The following is a 15019-nucleotide window of genomic DNA, read 5'->3' as shown; positions in this document are numbered from 1 at the left end:
TTATTAAACAGAAAAACAATTAGAATGTTTAAAATTAATTAGTTAAAATTGCTGGAAACAGACAATACCTGAGTTTAGCTTAATTGTTTTTAAAATGTATCTAATATTTTTTTTATTTTTTTTTTAATTTAATGAAATTTTGTTATTTATTAATGTCTTATTTTTATTTATTGCAAAACTTTCCTTTCACTATGATAAAACTATTTTCATTCTTATATGTGAAAATGATGCATGAATAACAAATGATTATTCTTCTATAAGTTATTTAATCAAGATAAACTATTTTTTTTTAGTTTTACTAATTAAAATTAAAATATTTTTTTCTACTATCCATAAAATTGAACAATAAATAAATTCAGTCAAATACTGCTCTAAATTACACTAGATTTGCGAATAAATTACAGAATATTCGAGCAAAAATTTATTTTCTATAAAAAAAATTGAAAACCGGTTAAAACCGGTTTTTTAGTACAATTCAAATTCGAAAACCGGTTTTCTGAAATGTCGGTTTTTGTATAAACCCTAGTAGTTACGTTCCAGAAAACGAATCCGTGTTATAAGGGACAAAGAACTAGTACAAAAATAGGGGTTGCGTTCCAAGATTTCAAAAAAACATGCTACATATCACGATATTATAATAAATATTGTTACATTTATTCTTTTTTTTAAGAAGTAATACAAATTACTTGAATTATATGATTTCTTTCGTCATAATTAACAAGTAAGTACTATCCAACATGATCTTTTTTCTGCAAGATATCCTCATCCTCTGAGCAGTTTTCTATACTACCTCCAAACCCGTGCATTATTTTTGATATAACCATAAAATTAATCATGAATAACTTTGCAGAGTACCGGACAGACAGTGACAATAATAGCACAGTATCGTCCGGATGATTACAACCGCTTTGAGGCCAAAATAACCGATCTAAAGCAAAAACTCAGCACATCGGGCGGCACATTGCTGCGCACTTCGCAAAAACGCACTTTGTTCGTGCGCGCGTTATTCGATTACGACCCGAACCGCGATGACGGTCTTCCGTCCCGCGGACTGCCATTCCGCCACGGCGATATTTTACACGTGACGAACGCCAGCGACGACGAATGGTGGCAGGCTCGCCGGGTACCTCCTCCAGGAGGTGCTGATGAAGGTACGGTTGGCATAGTTCCTTCTCGCAAACGTTGGGAGAGGAAACAGAAGGCCAGAGATCGCAGCGTCAAGTTCCAGGGACAACAGCCTGGACAAGTTGGGGATAAGCAAAGCACGCTCGATAGGAAGAAGAAAAATAACTTTGCATTCAGCAGAAAGTTTCCATTTATGAAGTCTAAAGATGATAAGAGCGAGGATGGATCTGATCAGGAACGTGAGTATTATGTGCTTTTTGAGTTATTTGTATTAAACATACTTCATGAAATTCTTTCTGTTCGTCAAACTTATTTGCCTGCCACAAAATGGTTTAATATATTTCGAAATTTATTAAATTTAATAGTTTAATATTTGAAATTGGGGATTTTAACATGTAATTTTAATGTGTACAGCTTTTTCTTACTTTATCTGTACTGTTAAATTAAAATAGTTTTGCAGAATAGGTATTGAATTTATCTGACTTAAGGGGGTATTCTACTGTAGAATTTTGAAAAAATCAAAAAATTTGTTTTCATATTTTCAAAGTTTAGTTATTCAAAAATATATCATTAAAAGGATTTTTCAAAATTACTATTATTTCCTGAGTTATAGCCGTTTTAGTGACGTGGCCTCGGTTCGGGTCCGACCGAGTCTCAAAACTTGGAACGCGTTTTTCTCGGAACTACTTTTTTCGAGCTGGCGGTAAGGATATCTCGAGTTCTAATTAACCGATTTACTCCAAATTTGGAGAGGATCTTCTATATACATCGCTTTATCGCATGGATCTTTCCCAAAACTATAACTTTTCATTTAGTATTTTAAAAAAATTCGGAATAGTTAAAAAAAAAATATGAAAAAAAATTTTTTTCAAACAAAAGTTTTTTTAACTTATCCAAAGTTCATACGATAGCGGCATCTATAATAATTAAGAATTCATCTATTTTTTATGTTTCGGATCACCAGGAGGGTTGGAATCATGCACGCCAGGACACCCTCTTTTTTTTTTGAGCCCCCACTTTGACTGCTCATAACTTTGTGAATTCGAATTTTTTTTTAATATTTTTTTATGTAATAATAAAATATCAATTAACAAATGATAAAAAAATCGATAGTAAAAATATTATTTGTTTCCTTTATACAGCGCTTCAAAAACCGGGCAAAATTCATGTTTCTACAGTAGAATGCCCCCTTAAAAATTTAATTTAAACCAGAAATTTCATAATTAGGGTTTTCTTTATTTTTCACTAACTTTTCATTAACTTTGCTCTGAACTTTCACTTTTTCTTACATCTTGCTAGCAGTTCATCTTCAGCAACAATAATTATTATATACCCTCCAAAAATTTTTGATGAATTTGCTGAAGTTCTATGTGTGATACATACTTTATGGTAACAGCATAACTCTGATGAAGTAGACATATGTTTTTTTTGTTTCTTGGTCTTTATTTTTTTAGCAAATTGTTTGCTATTTATTATTAAAATATTTTTTAGTGTTTTTGGTATTTAATTGACATTTAATGTCATGATTAATATTGCTCTGATGTTATTTGATCTGAGTTTGTTTTTTCTTTAATTAACATTTATTGAAAGTTATTATTAATTTTGTTTATTGCACTATTTTGTTACTTGTTTTGGTTTTGTTTATTTTTATTTATTACATTACAGCCCCTAATCAACATGGTGTCGAATCTAATGATAATGAATCTCATAGTAAGTATTATTATTTATGAATGTGTTCAAAGCAGTGGCCAAAAATGCTATGTAAAATCGCATTATAAAAAAGATATATGCATATCATGATTATATAAAAATTTAATTAATTAATTTGCATGCAAACTGTTTACCATTGACATTACTTGGCCACTTCTTTGCATAGAATTATTATGTTTTTTTTTCTTTAATTATCTTCATTTTATAATAATTGTCTTCATTAAAATTTTTTGTTTGTTACTTACTTTAATACATTCATACAACTTACTATCAATGAAACGACTCCGAATAAAATTCATTTCAATTTACAAGATTTTTTGCATATATTATTTTTTAAATAACGTAAATATCTTTTAGTTTATAAATTATTTAGTTCCAATATTTTTATCAATCGGATTAAAAAAATTATTTATTTAAAAAAGTTAAATTTTTTGCAACATGCAATATTATAATATTCATATATTTTATATTATAATTGCACTAATATTCTTACAAATTAATAAAATAAACAATACTAACTTTTTCATAATACTTGAGGAAATGAGCATGTGCCCTGATCCTTACAAGTATTCAAATTATATCTTATATACTTGTAATCATTCCTCTGTTTGACCCCAAATTTTCTTTTTTAGCATTTATGTTGTGCTACACTCAAGATGAAGCAAATCCCGATGGTAAGTCATGTGCATTTTGAATTTTTAGAAAAAATATTTTTTAATGGAATTGATTTTATGTACTGTTACCTTTATGTAGAAATAAATTAACGGATACCTATATAATAATCGTTGAATGTGGGGCGTGCGTGATCTGTTCTTTTATTTCATAATATAAGGAAAATGTGTGCTGTCTGTGTGTCTGTTGTAGAAATTAATATCTAATTTTTCTGCGGGATAGTTCAATCAGAAAGTTCTTCGATACTACAAACTATATAGCTACATTATATATTTTAATTATATTGGTAGTATCGTTATTTAAAACTTCAGGATTCTTTATAATTGAGCGCATCGAATAGTTGTCATGTATTAATAAATAAATGTTTTATTTTATATAAAATATTTTATGCGTTTATGTAGCATCTTTGTATGCATTTTAAATGTTCGCAAGATTAAAACGCAGCTTTTGAGGTGTGATGGTAATTATTATTTTTATTGCAATATATTACTTCATTGCTCAATCACTCTGTAGTCTCAAAAAACTAGATTGTATAATAATTGACAAAACTAGAGGAATCGAATAGCGAGAAAAATGATTCACTTAATAAAACAGTCTGTGAGAAACTTTAACAATATTAAATTGCGCAAAAAATAATCTGTTTATTTTTTTATTTGTACGACTGTTCGTTTTCATTTCAGAAATTAATATTATCATAATGATTTATTGATTACACTGAAATTATTCTAATTTATTGACAACTTCAATAATTTACATTGACTTATTGATTGCTATTTATTATAAATGATTCCTTAAAATATAGTGAAATTATTTTTAGTCAAACGTTTTACATATCATTTTTTTTTTTAAATTAAATTAGCATTAAGTAATATTTTCAATTATTAGTAGATCTAAAAAATGTAAAGATAATAAATGATCGATTCAGAATTGGTTATACTACTATTCCTTCTTCTTGTTTTGGTACTTGGAAATCAAGGAATGTGGTTGAGTACTTTACCAATTTATATGATTTGACATATAAATAGTTCACAAGATATTCATAATATGATTTTTTCTATCAAAAATTTTATTTATTACATTAGAATTTACTACAGCGATTGAGCTATGAATTTTTGCAACTATTTGGTGCTGTTGTTTGACTAAGTGACGGTTCGTGGTTCGTTTTTCAAACATATTTCCTAACTTTATTATTTATGTTAGGCTTGAAATATGAGGCTTATATTAGATATATAAACATATTTTTACAGATTATGCCAATTAGATTAGTAATAATTTAGTATAATATAGTACACGCAGGAAGAAATGTGATATCTGCTAAAATTTAGTAAAATAGTTTGGATGACATTGTAATGTGTTTTTAATAAGATCTCATTTTTAAGTATTGCATATGAATATTAAATTATTGAATTGGATCATATTAGATTTATAACTGCTTAGAGGTAGGCGATGAAGAAATAGTTTATTCAGTTGGCTAATATATCGTATGCAAAATTTATTATACAAATATTTTCAAACTTAAAAAATAGTCAATTTTTCAAATTACAAATGTTAACATTTAATGATCGAACTTTGAAATATTCATATTGTTTTAGTTTCTGCACTATTTATACATTAATCCGCTGAATTTGAATTTACAAATGTTTTTAAAAAGAATCAATAAATTGTGAATTACAAATTTAAAACATTGGATATTTTGAATATGTCTCATCTGAAAGTTTATTGTTGGCTTTGCATTACTAGTAAAAATGATTATTTTTAAATTCAACTTCAGCTTCGTAAATATGCTGTTAGTGCATATTTCTTAAAATTTTGACTGTAAGAAACCGTCTGTTCGGTTTCTGTTCAAAAAATGTGTAAAATAACTATATATTTTCATATTTTGCTGCTAAATTCTAATCGTGCATGTATGAATTTAATTGCATCGCAAATTTGTGTGTGCGCAAATCTAAAACTATAAATGCAACACTACAAAAATATTATCGATATTATATGAAATTTTAAAATATATAATTCAATTTGTAACGATTATATACATGCATATCTATCGAGTCAGCAATGTTATAGTAGCTTTTTTTAAATAATTTATTTATCAAATCATTTATTCGGTTCATTTAGCTGGACATCAATTACGGCATTTCGTGCGTATTTTAAAGTGTTTCTTATTAAGTTTTAAAACTGTAAACGATCATTCAGGTTCTTGTAGATATTTTATTTTTAATATTATTAGAAATAGTAACAACCGAGTTCCTATAGAGCTTATAATGTGAGAAACTAAGGTTGGTTATGCAATTTGAGCAAGTTTTTCAAACATGTTTGTTATTTTTGACAAATGGTTCAAATTAACTATATTATTATACAAGGTTTTATTAAAATCGTCAAAAAAACAATGGCAATCAGTTACGATAAACAACGCTTTGCCAAAAGCTAATCGGCACAATTTCCAAATGATATCTTTTGAATAAAGTCTTTAAAATAGGTTGAGAATTTATACGAAAACACTGACAAAAAATCTTGCAAATCGGATTTTCTCGTGAAAAACTTTTGCTTCGGAAGTTAATAATTGGGTAGTCTGTTTGCTAACAGCAATTATAGCACGGTTGAAACAGCAATAAATTTTCGATGATGATGGGGAAAATACTGCCTCCAAAAGTTGGCATTTTAACATTAGTGCTGTCAGTGCTGAAAAATTGTGTAGTTCCACCATTCTCTCAAAAACATGCAAAGCGTAGATTTATTTAGGAGATAAGCAGCCAGGATTGCAAATTTATAACAAAACTATATTTTTAGTTAGAAAGTAGTACCCCGTATATGGGGTATAAATGACCAATTGAAAGCTTCTTTGAAAAATGGCAAAATAACATATTTCTACAATGATGAACATATTCAGATAGTTGTTTGTTTGATATGTGGTATTTGTAGTGATGTAATTAATTTATTTATTCATTTTTTCATAAGCAAGCCGTAATCAATAATAATAGATAATATTTCAGGCTCTTGTCAAGCTTATTCATAATTTTTATTAAAAGGACAGTAATTTTATAATAATCATAGAATTACACTTCTGAAAAAAAAGAGCTGAAAAAAAGCATTCGAACATTAAATACAATGTTCATCATCAAGTTTATCATATTAAAGTCTATTTGACCACGAGTCAAGCTCAAAATTCTTGCAAAAAGTTGAAAGTTATACTCATTTAAAACCGTAAAAATTTTAATTAACAAAATAGCAATAAAAAAAACATGGTTGTACAGGCGATCAATTGTTCAGACTACATAGATAAAGGATAACGATTATGCAAGAAAATAGTTATTGAAATCAAATTGAGAAAATTCAGTAATGTCATAAAAAGCTAATTCTTTAAAAAGTTTAACTAGTGAAGCATGAATTTTTTTACTGTCTAAGTTTCGGATATTGAGTGGAAGTTTATTCATAAGCTGAAAACCTAAACCGTCGATCGTATTGAAAGAGCTGCCCTAATTTATATGTGCGCGCCTTAACAAGTTTGTGTCTAGTGTTGTAGTTTGAGGAGGACGAAGTCATATCAAAAAGTTTCGAATTGTTTTTGATGAAAGATAATGTTACCAGCAGAAAAATGCACGGGACCGTTAGAATATTGTGTTTTTTAAATATGGGTCTGCAGGAGGATTTACTGGACAAGGAAAAAATTACTCGAATAGCTCTTTTCTGAAGCTTAAATATTTTAATTAGTTCGGATAAAAAAAAACAGAATTGGATGCCGTAGGAAACGCGAGAATAAAAGTTGCTATAATAAACTGAAAGTAAGCAATTTAAACCGAGTTTGGGTTTTAGGGTTCGCAACATGAAACATATTTTAGATAAAGTTGGTGATAGTGAGATATAAATATGATCAGACCACTTTAAATTATTATTAATGTGAATACCAAGAAACTTTGATACTTGCGAAAAATCATATGCTGAATTATTGATGGTGTAAGAAGTAATATTATGGGATAAACGATTTTTTGTACAAAAAGATATGATTTGGGTCTTATCATTATTTAGGACTAGATTATTTTCACAAAACCATTTCGTTAATTGATTTTATTTTCGTAATAAATTTTGCTCAAAGTCAGATTGGCCCTTTGGACCCCGCCCTACTCTCTCTCTCTATATATATATAAATTTCATTGTGTATTTATATTATATTCAGTTTCTCAAAGAACTTTGTATTCTTGAAATGCTTTATATATCAAGTATCTCTTGCTGCGCACGAAATGCCGTCCGTATGTTGATGTCACAAACGGCGTGTGAGTCGTTTCCTTTTAGTTTTCCTTTATCTTTTTCACATTTTATCTTTTATCTTTTTATCTTTTATCTCTCCTTCTGACGCACTTGATCTCCCCAGGCACCGGGGAGATCGTGTATCGCATAGAGCTTCCCGATATGCATCAGATCGAGTTGATTTATCTCGAAAACACGGAAAGCAGTGACAGTAAGTCCGGCTAAAAAGATCGTTGTCTCTTGTCGCTAGGACCGAACCGCACTTGATTTTGTATCAACTAATTTTTAAATTTTTATTTTTTATTTCCTCTCGATATTGTTGATTCGAGATTAGTCACCAGTTTATTTTTCATCGCAATGCATATTATATTAGTGCTCTTAAATATTTAAAACATCTTTTTTTTCATTATTTTGTCGTATTGGAAAAATATAGTAAACTCACTGTGTCTTGTCTGAGAATTTTTAGTTTTCGTAAGGATACGTTCATACGGCGACACTACCATATGGCGACAAGTGCAGATTCAAATTTTGAATATTTAACCGAAAATATTATTATAATTGTAAAACTATAACTATATATAGATTTGATAAAAAAAACTGTTCAAATGAAAGTTATCGCAAACTCGAGAATACTTTACCCAGTTAACTGTGATTGACGAGCACCTATAGTAATCGTCATGAAGTAATGTTGGATATTTAAATTGTGATTTTTGAAAAAAATAAAATCTTGAATTTCAATATGTTCAGAATATTCCGGTAAAATAAGTAGTTCTGAGTGGCTTTTTACTTCAAGGCCAGTTTCAAGATCGTTCTGATATGTGCAAATAATCGACTTCATCAAGAAGAATTAAAATTTAGCTATTCAAATTCATCTTTTCTTTTTGAAAATTTCACCAAAAAACTGACCGAAGCAATTCATATGCTTTAAACAAACGTATAGTATGTACATATTATTAATTTAATTTAATAAAAATATATTTTATTTAAGAGTGCACGTCCACAGTGTGCAATACTAAACACAGAATATGTATAACTAAAGATTTTACATTAAACTACTTTTCGTAGGCCTGTAATATTCTAGGAAGTTCGTATCACTTTATAGAATAATCTTGAATTTATACTTTTATATGTAATAAATTATAGTTTATATCTTTATGTTAAAAGAAAAAGAATTTAGTAAATCTTACAATTTTGTAAATAAATGCATCTATTTAATTCTATATTTTAATCTGTGCATACCGTTCAAGAAGCCGCCTCAGTTAACTGGTTAAAGTCATGATGATATTGCATTTTTCAACATTACACCTTTTTTGACATATCTGTTTTCATTTTACTAAGTTTTCAACCGTCACTAGAGATAAAATATGGTACTTTAGGATTGATTCAACACAAAATTTGAATCTTATCTTGTTAGGTTTTGCTATTCTGTGTCGCCGGTATGAAGTCATCTTAATAGTGTTCGATTTAGTTATTAAGTAGAAACAAAAATTTTATTCATATTGTAAACACGTACAGTTTTTAATATCTGTAAACAGTGCCGGATATTGTTTTTAAGTTTTTATTTCTGTTATTTTGACCGCAACTGATTGGAAAAAAGGGTGCTGCAGTATCATCGCGCTTTTAAAACATTGCGATGAATATAGATATTCATGTAAATACAAAATTTCACGTGAATATACAGTAATTAGGAATACTTGCTGTCAATTGTTATATGAAAGTTTCAATTTGAAACTGATGTTGTATTTAGTTTGCATGAAATGAATTATTTCCTTAATTTGTTTTGTTGTTATATGCTGCAGAACTCTTCTATAAATTCATATTTAGATATTTCAGTTTTCATATTCTGTAGCAGTTATTAGGCTTTCTGATAAAATTTGCTATTCCAATATTTTATAGCCATGTACTTGTATTCTGCAAATTTTAATTATCTATTTAACTTTAAACTAATATATTTTAGAGGCACATACTCTTGGATGGCGCTTTTAATTGAATTTAAAACTTGACTCTCACCTGCCAAAAATAACATATAAAGCATATTCATCTTTGTTTAATTCAGTATTCAAGTTGAAGATTTTTTTATATTTATTGGATTTCTCTACAAAATAAAAATAATAATCGGAGTATTAGATAATATTAGATAGCCGAATAACATTGAGGTTTTGGCGTATTGGCCAGACTACTTCCTACTACTTACAAGTAGTATATTTTAGTAAAATTTCGTGTTTGTTACATGAAAAGCGCGGTCCATAACTAAATTCCTGCGGATTTAAATATTTTTTAGCATTTTCCGTATGTTAAGTATTTTTCATTCTCAATTAATAACTTTTTAATATTATCCGGCACTAGTATGTTAGTCGTCACCGGTAAATATTGATTTAGATAGATTTACATTACGTTACCACGAACACTAACGAAAATTGATAGTATTGTGTAAATGGTCGTTAGTTTAACATTCTTTCCACAAAATCAATTCTAGTCTATTGTGCAGATCTTTTGAATCACTATTGGTAGTTCCCTGTATATTAATATTGTCCAGACACGCACGGTCCAAGGATTCAGTTTGCCATAAATACTTATTATTATCGATTTTTATTTTAACGAAGAATGAAATAACATTCAAATAGTTTATTCTATATTTTTGAAGTTTCAAAATTTAGTACATAATTTTATACTAGTATTGTGGCATCTAAATTCTAAATGTAGATTTATGGTATGTCTTTTGAGGGTTGCTCGTTATATATGATATGAAAAGATCTAATTGTTTTTTTTGGATCTTGTTAAAAATTGGTATTTTATAAAATAGCTTTTGTATTATTGTTGTTACCAATGCACATTTGATAATCTAATTCAATCCCTAAGATTCTAAATGTGAGTGAATGCTTGTAATTAAGTATTGCGCATGTTTGTTAAATATGACTAATTTTATTTATTCATAGCATTAGATAATATTTAATACTGTAATTTGTCAATTATAATTAAAACATAATGTACGTTTTATTGTACAATGCAACAGGCGACTTTATACACTTACATCACTTTTTTAACCAAAGTAAAGACAAGGATTTATACTTTCATTTGATAATAGCATTTAAATAAATATAATTAATATACCTATATAAATTAATTTTGTATTGTTTGGCTAATCAAGTAGTTTATGACGTCATTATAATTTTATCAAAGAATACTATTTTTTTTATAACTGACTTTTATAAAAAAAAAAAAAATCTAATTTTTATGTCGAAAATTATTTTTAAATAAAGTCTTTCCTTATTTTTGCTTATAAGTATTAGTGAAGTTTTAAATTTCTAAGACTTATAGATTAAAAATGGCAACTAATTAGAAAATTATTAACTCTCTCTTATGATTCAGGCGAAGAAAACGTTCTTTCTTATGAAGCTGTGCAACAATTGACTATAAATTACACCAGACCAGTCATAATATTAGGACCGCTCAAGGATCGCGTCAATGATGATTTGATTTCCGAATTTCCCGAAAAATTCGGCAGCTGCGTACCTCGTAAGTAATTGTTAAATATTATATAGAAAACATTAGAAAACTACAATGATAGAAATAATAGATAGTAGATATTTTGAAAATTAAATTAAACATTTACTTACTTTATTTTGTCATTATTAATTCAATTATGTTGAAACATAACATAACACGTATTGTTACTTTAAAGTAAACATTTAAATACACAAAACTTTAGTACAGTCTATAGCAATGCGCCAAGGGTCCACGATACAAACAAGTTTGGAAAACTATTCTTCAAATATTAGGTTATATCAGAATTTTATTCTATTCTTTTTAGATACTACAAGACCGAAGAGAGGCTATGAAGTGGATGGTCGAGATTATCACTTCGTGGCATCCCGCGAACAAATGGAACGTGATATTCAAAATCATTTGTTTATTGAAGCAGGACAGTACAATGATAATTTATATGGAACTTCTGTAGCTTCTGTTCGTCAAGTTGCAGAAAAGGTGAGCTACTTAAAATTATAACAATAGTAATAAATAATTTATCTATTCCATCTTTTAATATTCTTGTACTAATTTATGCTCACATCGTCCTAAATAATACCACATTTTTTATTACCGACAAGTGAAAATGTAGGGAAGTACCGACATTCAAATAGATTAAGGTTGTTTGTAACCAGACTAAATCTTGTGTATTTTCGAGTATACTCGAAATGCGTATTAAAATCATATCTTTCAACATATTAAGAATATTTTTAGACTACTTATGCCAGAATAAAATGAATATTTATAAGTCGCATATAAGCGTAGCGCACAGTTGAATGAGTGCCACAGTGGAGTGGTTAAGTAGTACCCCGCCTAAATTTCCTTTTTTATTTATAAATTATGTACATGAGTTAACAGTGCTTTGTGAAACCGAAATAATTTAAACGTGATCTATAATGTCAACGTATATTTTTGAATTTTTCTGAAATGTTCCTTATGAATAAAATATTCAGAACGAGTTATAAATATTCATTTTAAATGTTATTTCTTTAGCTTGTTCGTAGTTGTAATTTGCAGGATTTTGCGCTCAAGTGTAAAATCCCTTGCTCGTAGCTGTTTAATAGAGAGCGTTTTATAGATTTTTCTGATAAATAGATGAATACAGTATTCCAAAGCTTTTACTCAAAATAGGAAATACCAAGGAGATGTAACCATTTGTAGTTGAATCTTCGTGAATATTTCCATCTTCATTTTTAGCATTTATTTCCCGAACTTGACAATTTTAGTCTAATAGAGAAAGTTCATGTGCCAAAAATATTTTTTTTGTTCATACTTTATTTAGCAGTTAGAAATATACTACACATAGTGTCTAAAATTTGATATATAGATAACTTTTGAGTCGTAGGTAAACTTATTAAGATAACTTTTCTTATTAATTACAGTTTTGGTATCACTAACAATTTTCTTATGATCACTAACATTTTTTATGAATTATTTTCAGGGTAAACATTGCATTTTAGATGTGAGCGCTAATGCTATAAAACGACTTCAAGTCGCACAACTTTATCCCATTGCAATATTCATCAAACCAAAATCAATTGAATCTATTATGTAAGTAATAATAAATAGCTATTATTTATCTTATTTCATTGACTTACTCAGGGTTAGTTAATAATTAACAAAAAAATTAATATTACTTTTCGATGTTAGTGATTCTTCTTTACAACTGTATATAAAATAATATTTTAGCATTAACTTTTTTTATGCATTGATTGAATATGGTATAAGTCAGCATATAAATAAAAATATAATATGTAATTATTATTATTTTGATTAAAAAAAAATATGATTAAAAATATACCTACTTCTTTATAAATGTAGGGGCCGATTCTGCCGTAAAATAGACTAATGTTATAGCAAGGCTATGTTACACTGCGTTTTCCATATAAAATAGTACAAAAATGTACCATTTATATGGAATATTTATATGGTACTCTGCAAATGCTATGTATTTTCTGTGAGATCACGCGTTTTACACATGAAATGCAGTTATGATAACATTCCTTTTTTGGCGTTTTTGCGTTTCATAGGTTAGGAATTCTATCTAAAACGCCTGACTGCACAACAATCTCATTGCATTTTGACTGTTTTAAGTACAATTTTATATGAGAAAACGCAGCGTGACAGCATTGCCATAACATCGGTCCATTTTATGGCAGAATCGGCCCCGTATAATTATAATGTGAAATTTAACAATATATAAATTAATAATGAAATGTAAATTTTTGAAATAATTTCTCAAAAGTTTAGTCCTTGTTGTCTGATGGATGAATGATTGCTTTATATCGATCTTTTATTTCTATTTACTTATTTACTTATTGAACATTTTTGTTTAGGGAAATGAATAAACGAATGACTGAAGAGCAGTCTAAGAAAACTTACGAACGTGCTCTAAAGATGGAACAAGAATTTGGAGAGTACTTTACAGGTGAATTTATTTATTTGTTATGTTTTCGCAAAGAATCATATGAAATGATGTTTATTGGTGTTGTGCAGATAGTTAATAAAAATACATTATTAACTTTTCTAAGAAAAAATATGTTTTTGCAAAAAAATCTATGCTTATGTTATGTTTTCAAGTCGAGTGTTTGCATGTGAACCGATTTTTCTATTTTTTGTCGTCGTTTTCTCAAAAGTGGCTGACCAGAGTTTCAACAAAATTTCAAGAATCTATTCGAAGTAACTCCATAAGAACTCGCTGTATTTAGTTTTGCAAGAGGGTCGGCTAAGCCTTTTTTGGTGCAGAAATTTTAATTAGCAGACAAGTGAACAATTAATTTCAAATAATTTATTGTTTTTAGAATTTTCTGTGAACGAAATTTTGTCCACGGTTTTTCATAAAATCGCTCAATCGATTTTAATCATTCAAAATTTTTTTGAAAGATATATTTTGGGAATTGTACTGATTAGTTTTTAGTAAAGATCGGCTTCGCTGTTTCTTCATAATTGATTGTTAAAAAAAATTTCGACAATTTTTATGAAACTTTTTTTGACGATAGAGATCATATATTTATTACCGCCCTACGACAAATCGTTTATTTTTGGAAATTGATCAAAGTTTGAAGAATAAAGGAGTATCTTTTCATGACTTGAGTTCAAAATTGACCTTATGTCAACGTTTTCTCGAAAATGACTGAACCGATTTTATATAACATTTGTTAGTTATTTGACAAGAACCAAAAGAAATGTACCGAATTTTCTATTTATTACTAAAGAAAGAAAGATCGAATTCAAAGTCGTTTTATTCTGTTGGCATAGAATTGTAGTAAATTTTATCTAGTTTCTCGCTATCTAACGGAGACAGGGTGCTTTCATATAACATTTGTGAGCTATTTGAGAAAAACAAAAAAATGTCCCGAATCTTCTATTTATTGCTAAAGAATGAAAGATCGAATTCAAAGTCGTTTTATTCCAAACTTTTATATCGGAGTGTATATAATTGTTGGAATGGAATTGTAGTAAATTGTATGTAGTTTCTCCCTATCTAACTGAAAACGGTGCTTTTAAGATTTGTGAGTTATTGACAAAAACCAAAAAAAGTCCCGAATTTTCTATTTATTGCTAAAGGATGAAAGATCGATTTCAAAGACACCGATAATGGCGAAGACGGCGAAGGCAACGGAGGCGGCTTATGTCAAATATTTCTTTATTAGTTCAAAGTGACGGCATTTACAAAAGATTCTGGGTTCGATACATATTGGAATCCGCGAATAACGAAATTTTAGACGCGAATATAGAAATAATG

At 28.3% G+C, this 15019-nt stretch overlaps 1 protein-coding gene across 1 annotated transcript in view; it reads left to right on the top strand.

Moving 5' to 3' along the window:
- LOC113373031 (disks large 1 tumor suppressor protein-like) overlaps positions 1-13702 on the top strand; it is a gene marked incomplete at its 3' end in the record, with an annotated part of 105090 nt that extends 91388 nt beyond the window's left edge. Inside the window, 8 exon segments of the mRNA XM_026613366.1 lie at positions 851-1364; positions 2791-2835; positions 3468-3524; positions 7871-7969; positions 11119-11265; positions 11561-11733; positions 12716-12825; positions 13611-13702. Coding sequence (XP_026469151.1) covers positions 851-1364; positions 2791-2835; positions 3468-3524; positions 7871-7969; positions 11119-11265; positions 11561-11733; positions 12716-12825; positions 13611-13702 — 1237 coding nt within the window.
- Positions 13703-15019: the final 1317 nt, after the last annotated feature.

Source organism: Ctenocephalides felis, unplaced genomic scaffold (genome assembly GCF_003426905.1).
Source record: "Ctenocephalides felis isolate EL2017-DRISC unplaced genomic scaffold, ASM342690v1 CF-g0.4_SCAFFOLD_01604, whole genome shotgun sequence".
Taxonomy (NCBI): Eukaryota; Metazoa; Arthropoda; class Insecta; order Siphonaptera; family Pulicidae; genus Ctenocephalides; species Ctenocephalides felis.
Note: the sequence above shows the minus strand (reverse complement) of the source record. Positions and strands in the feature narration are given on the sequence as shown.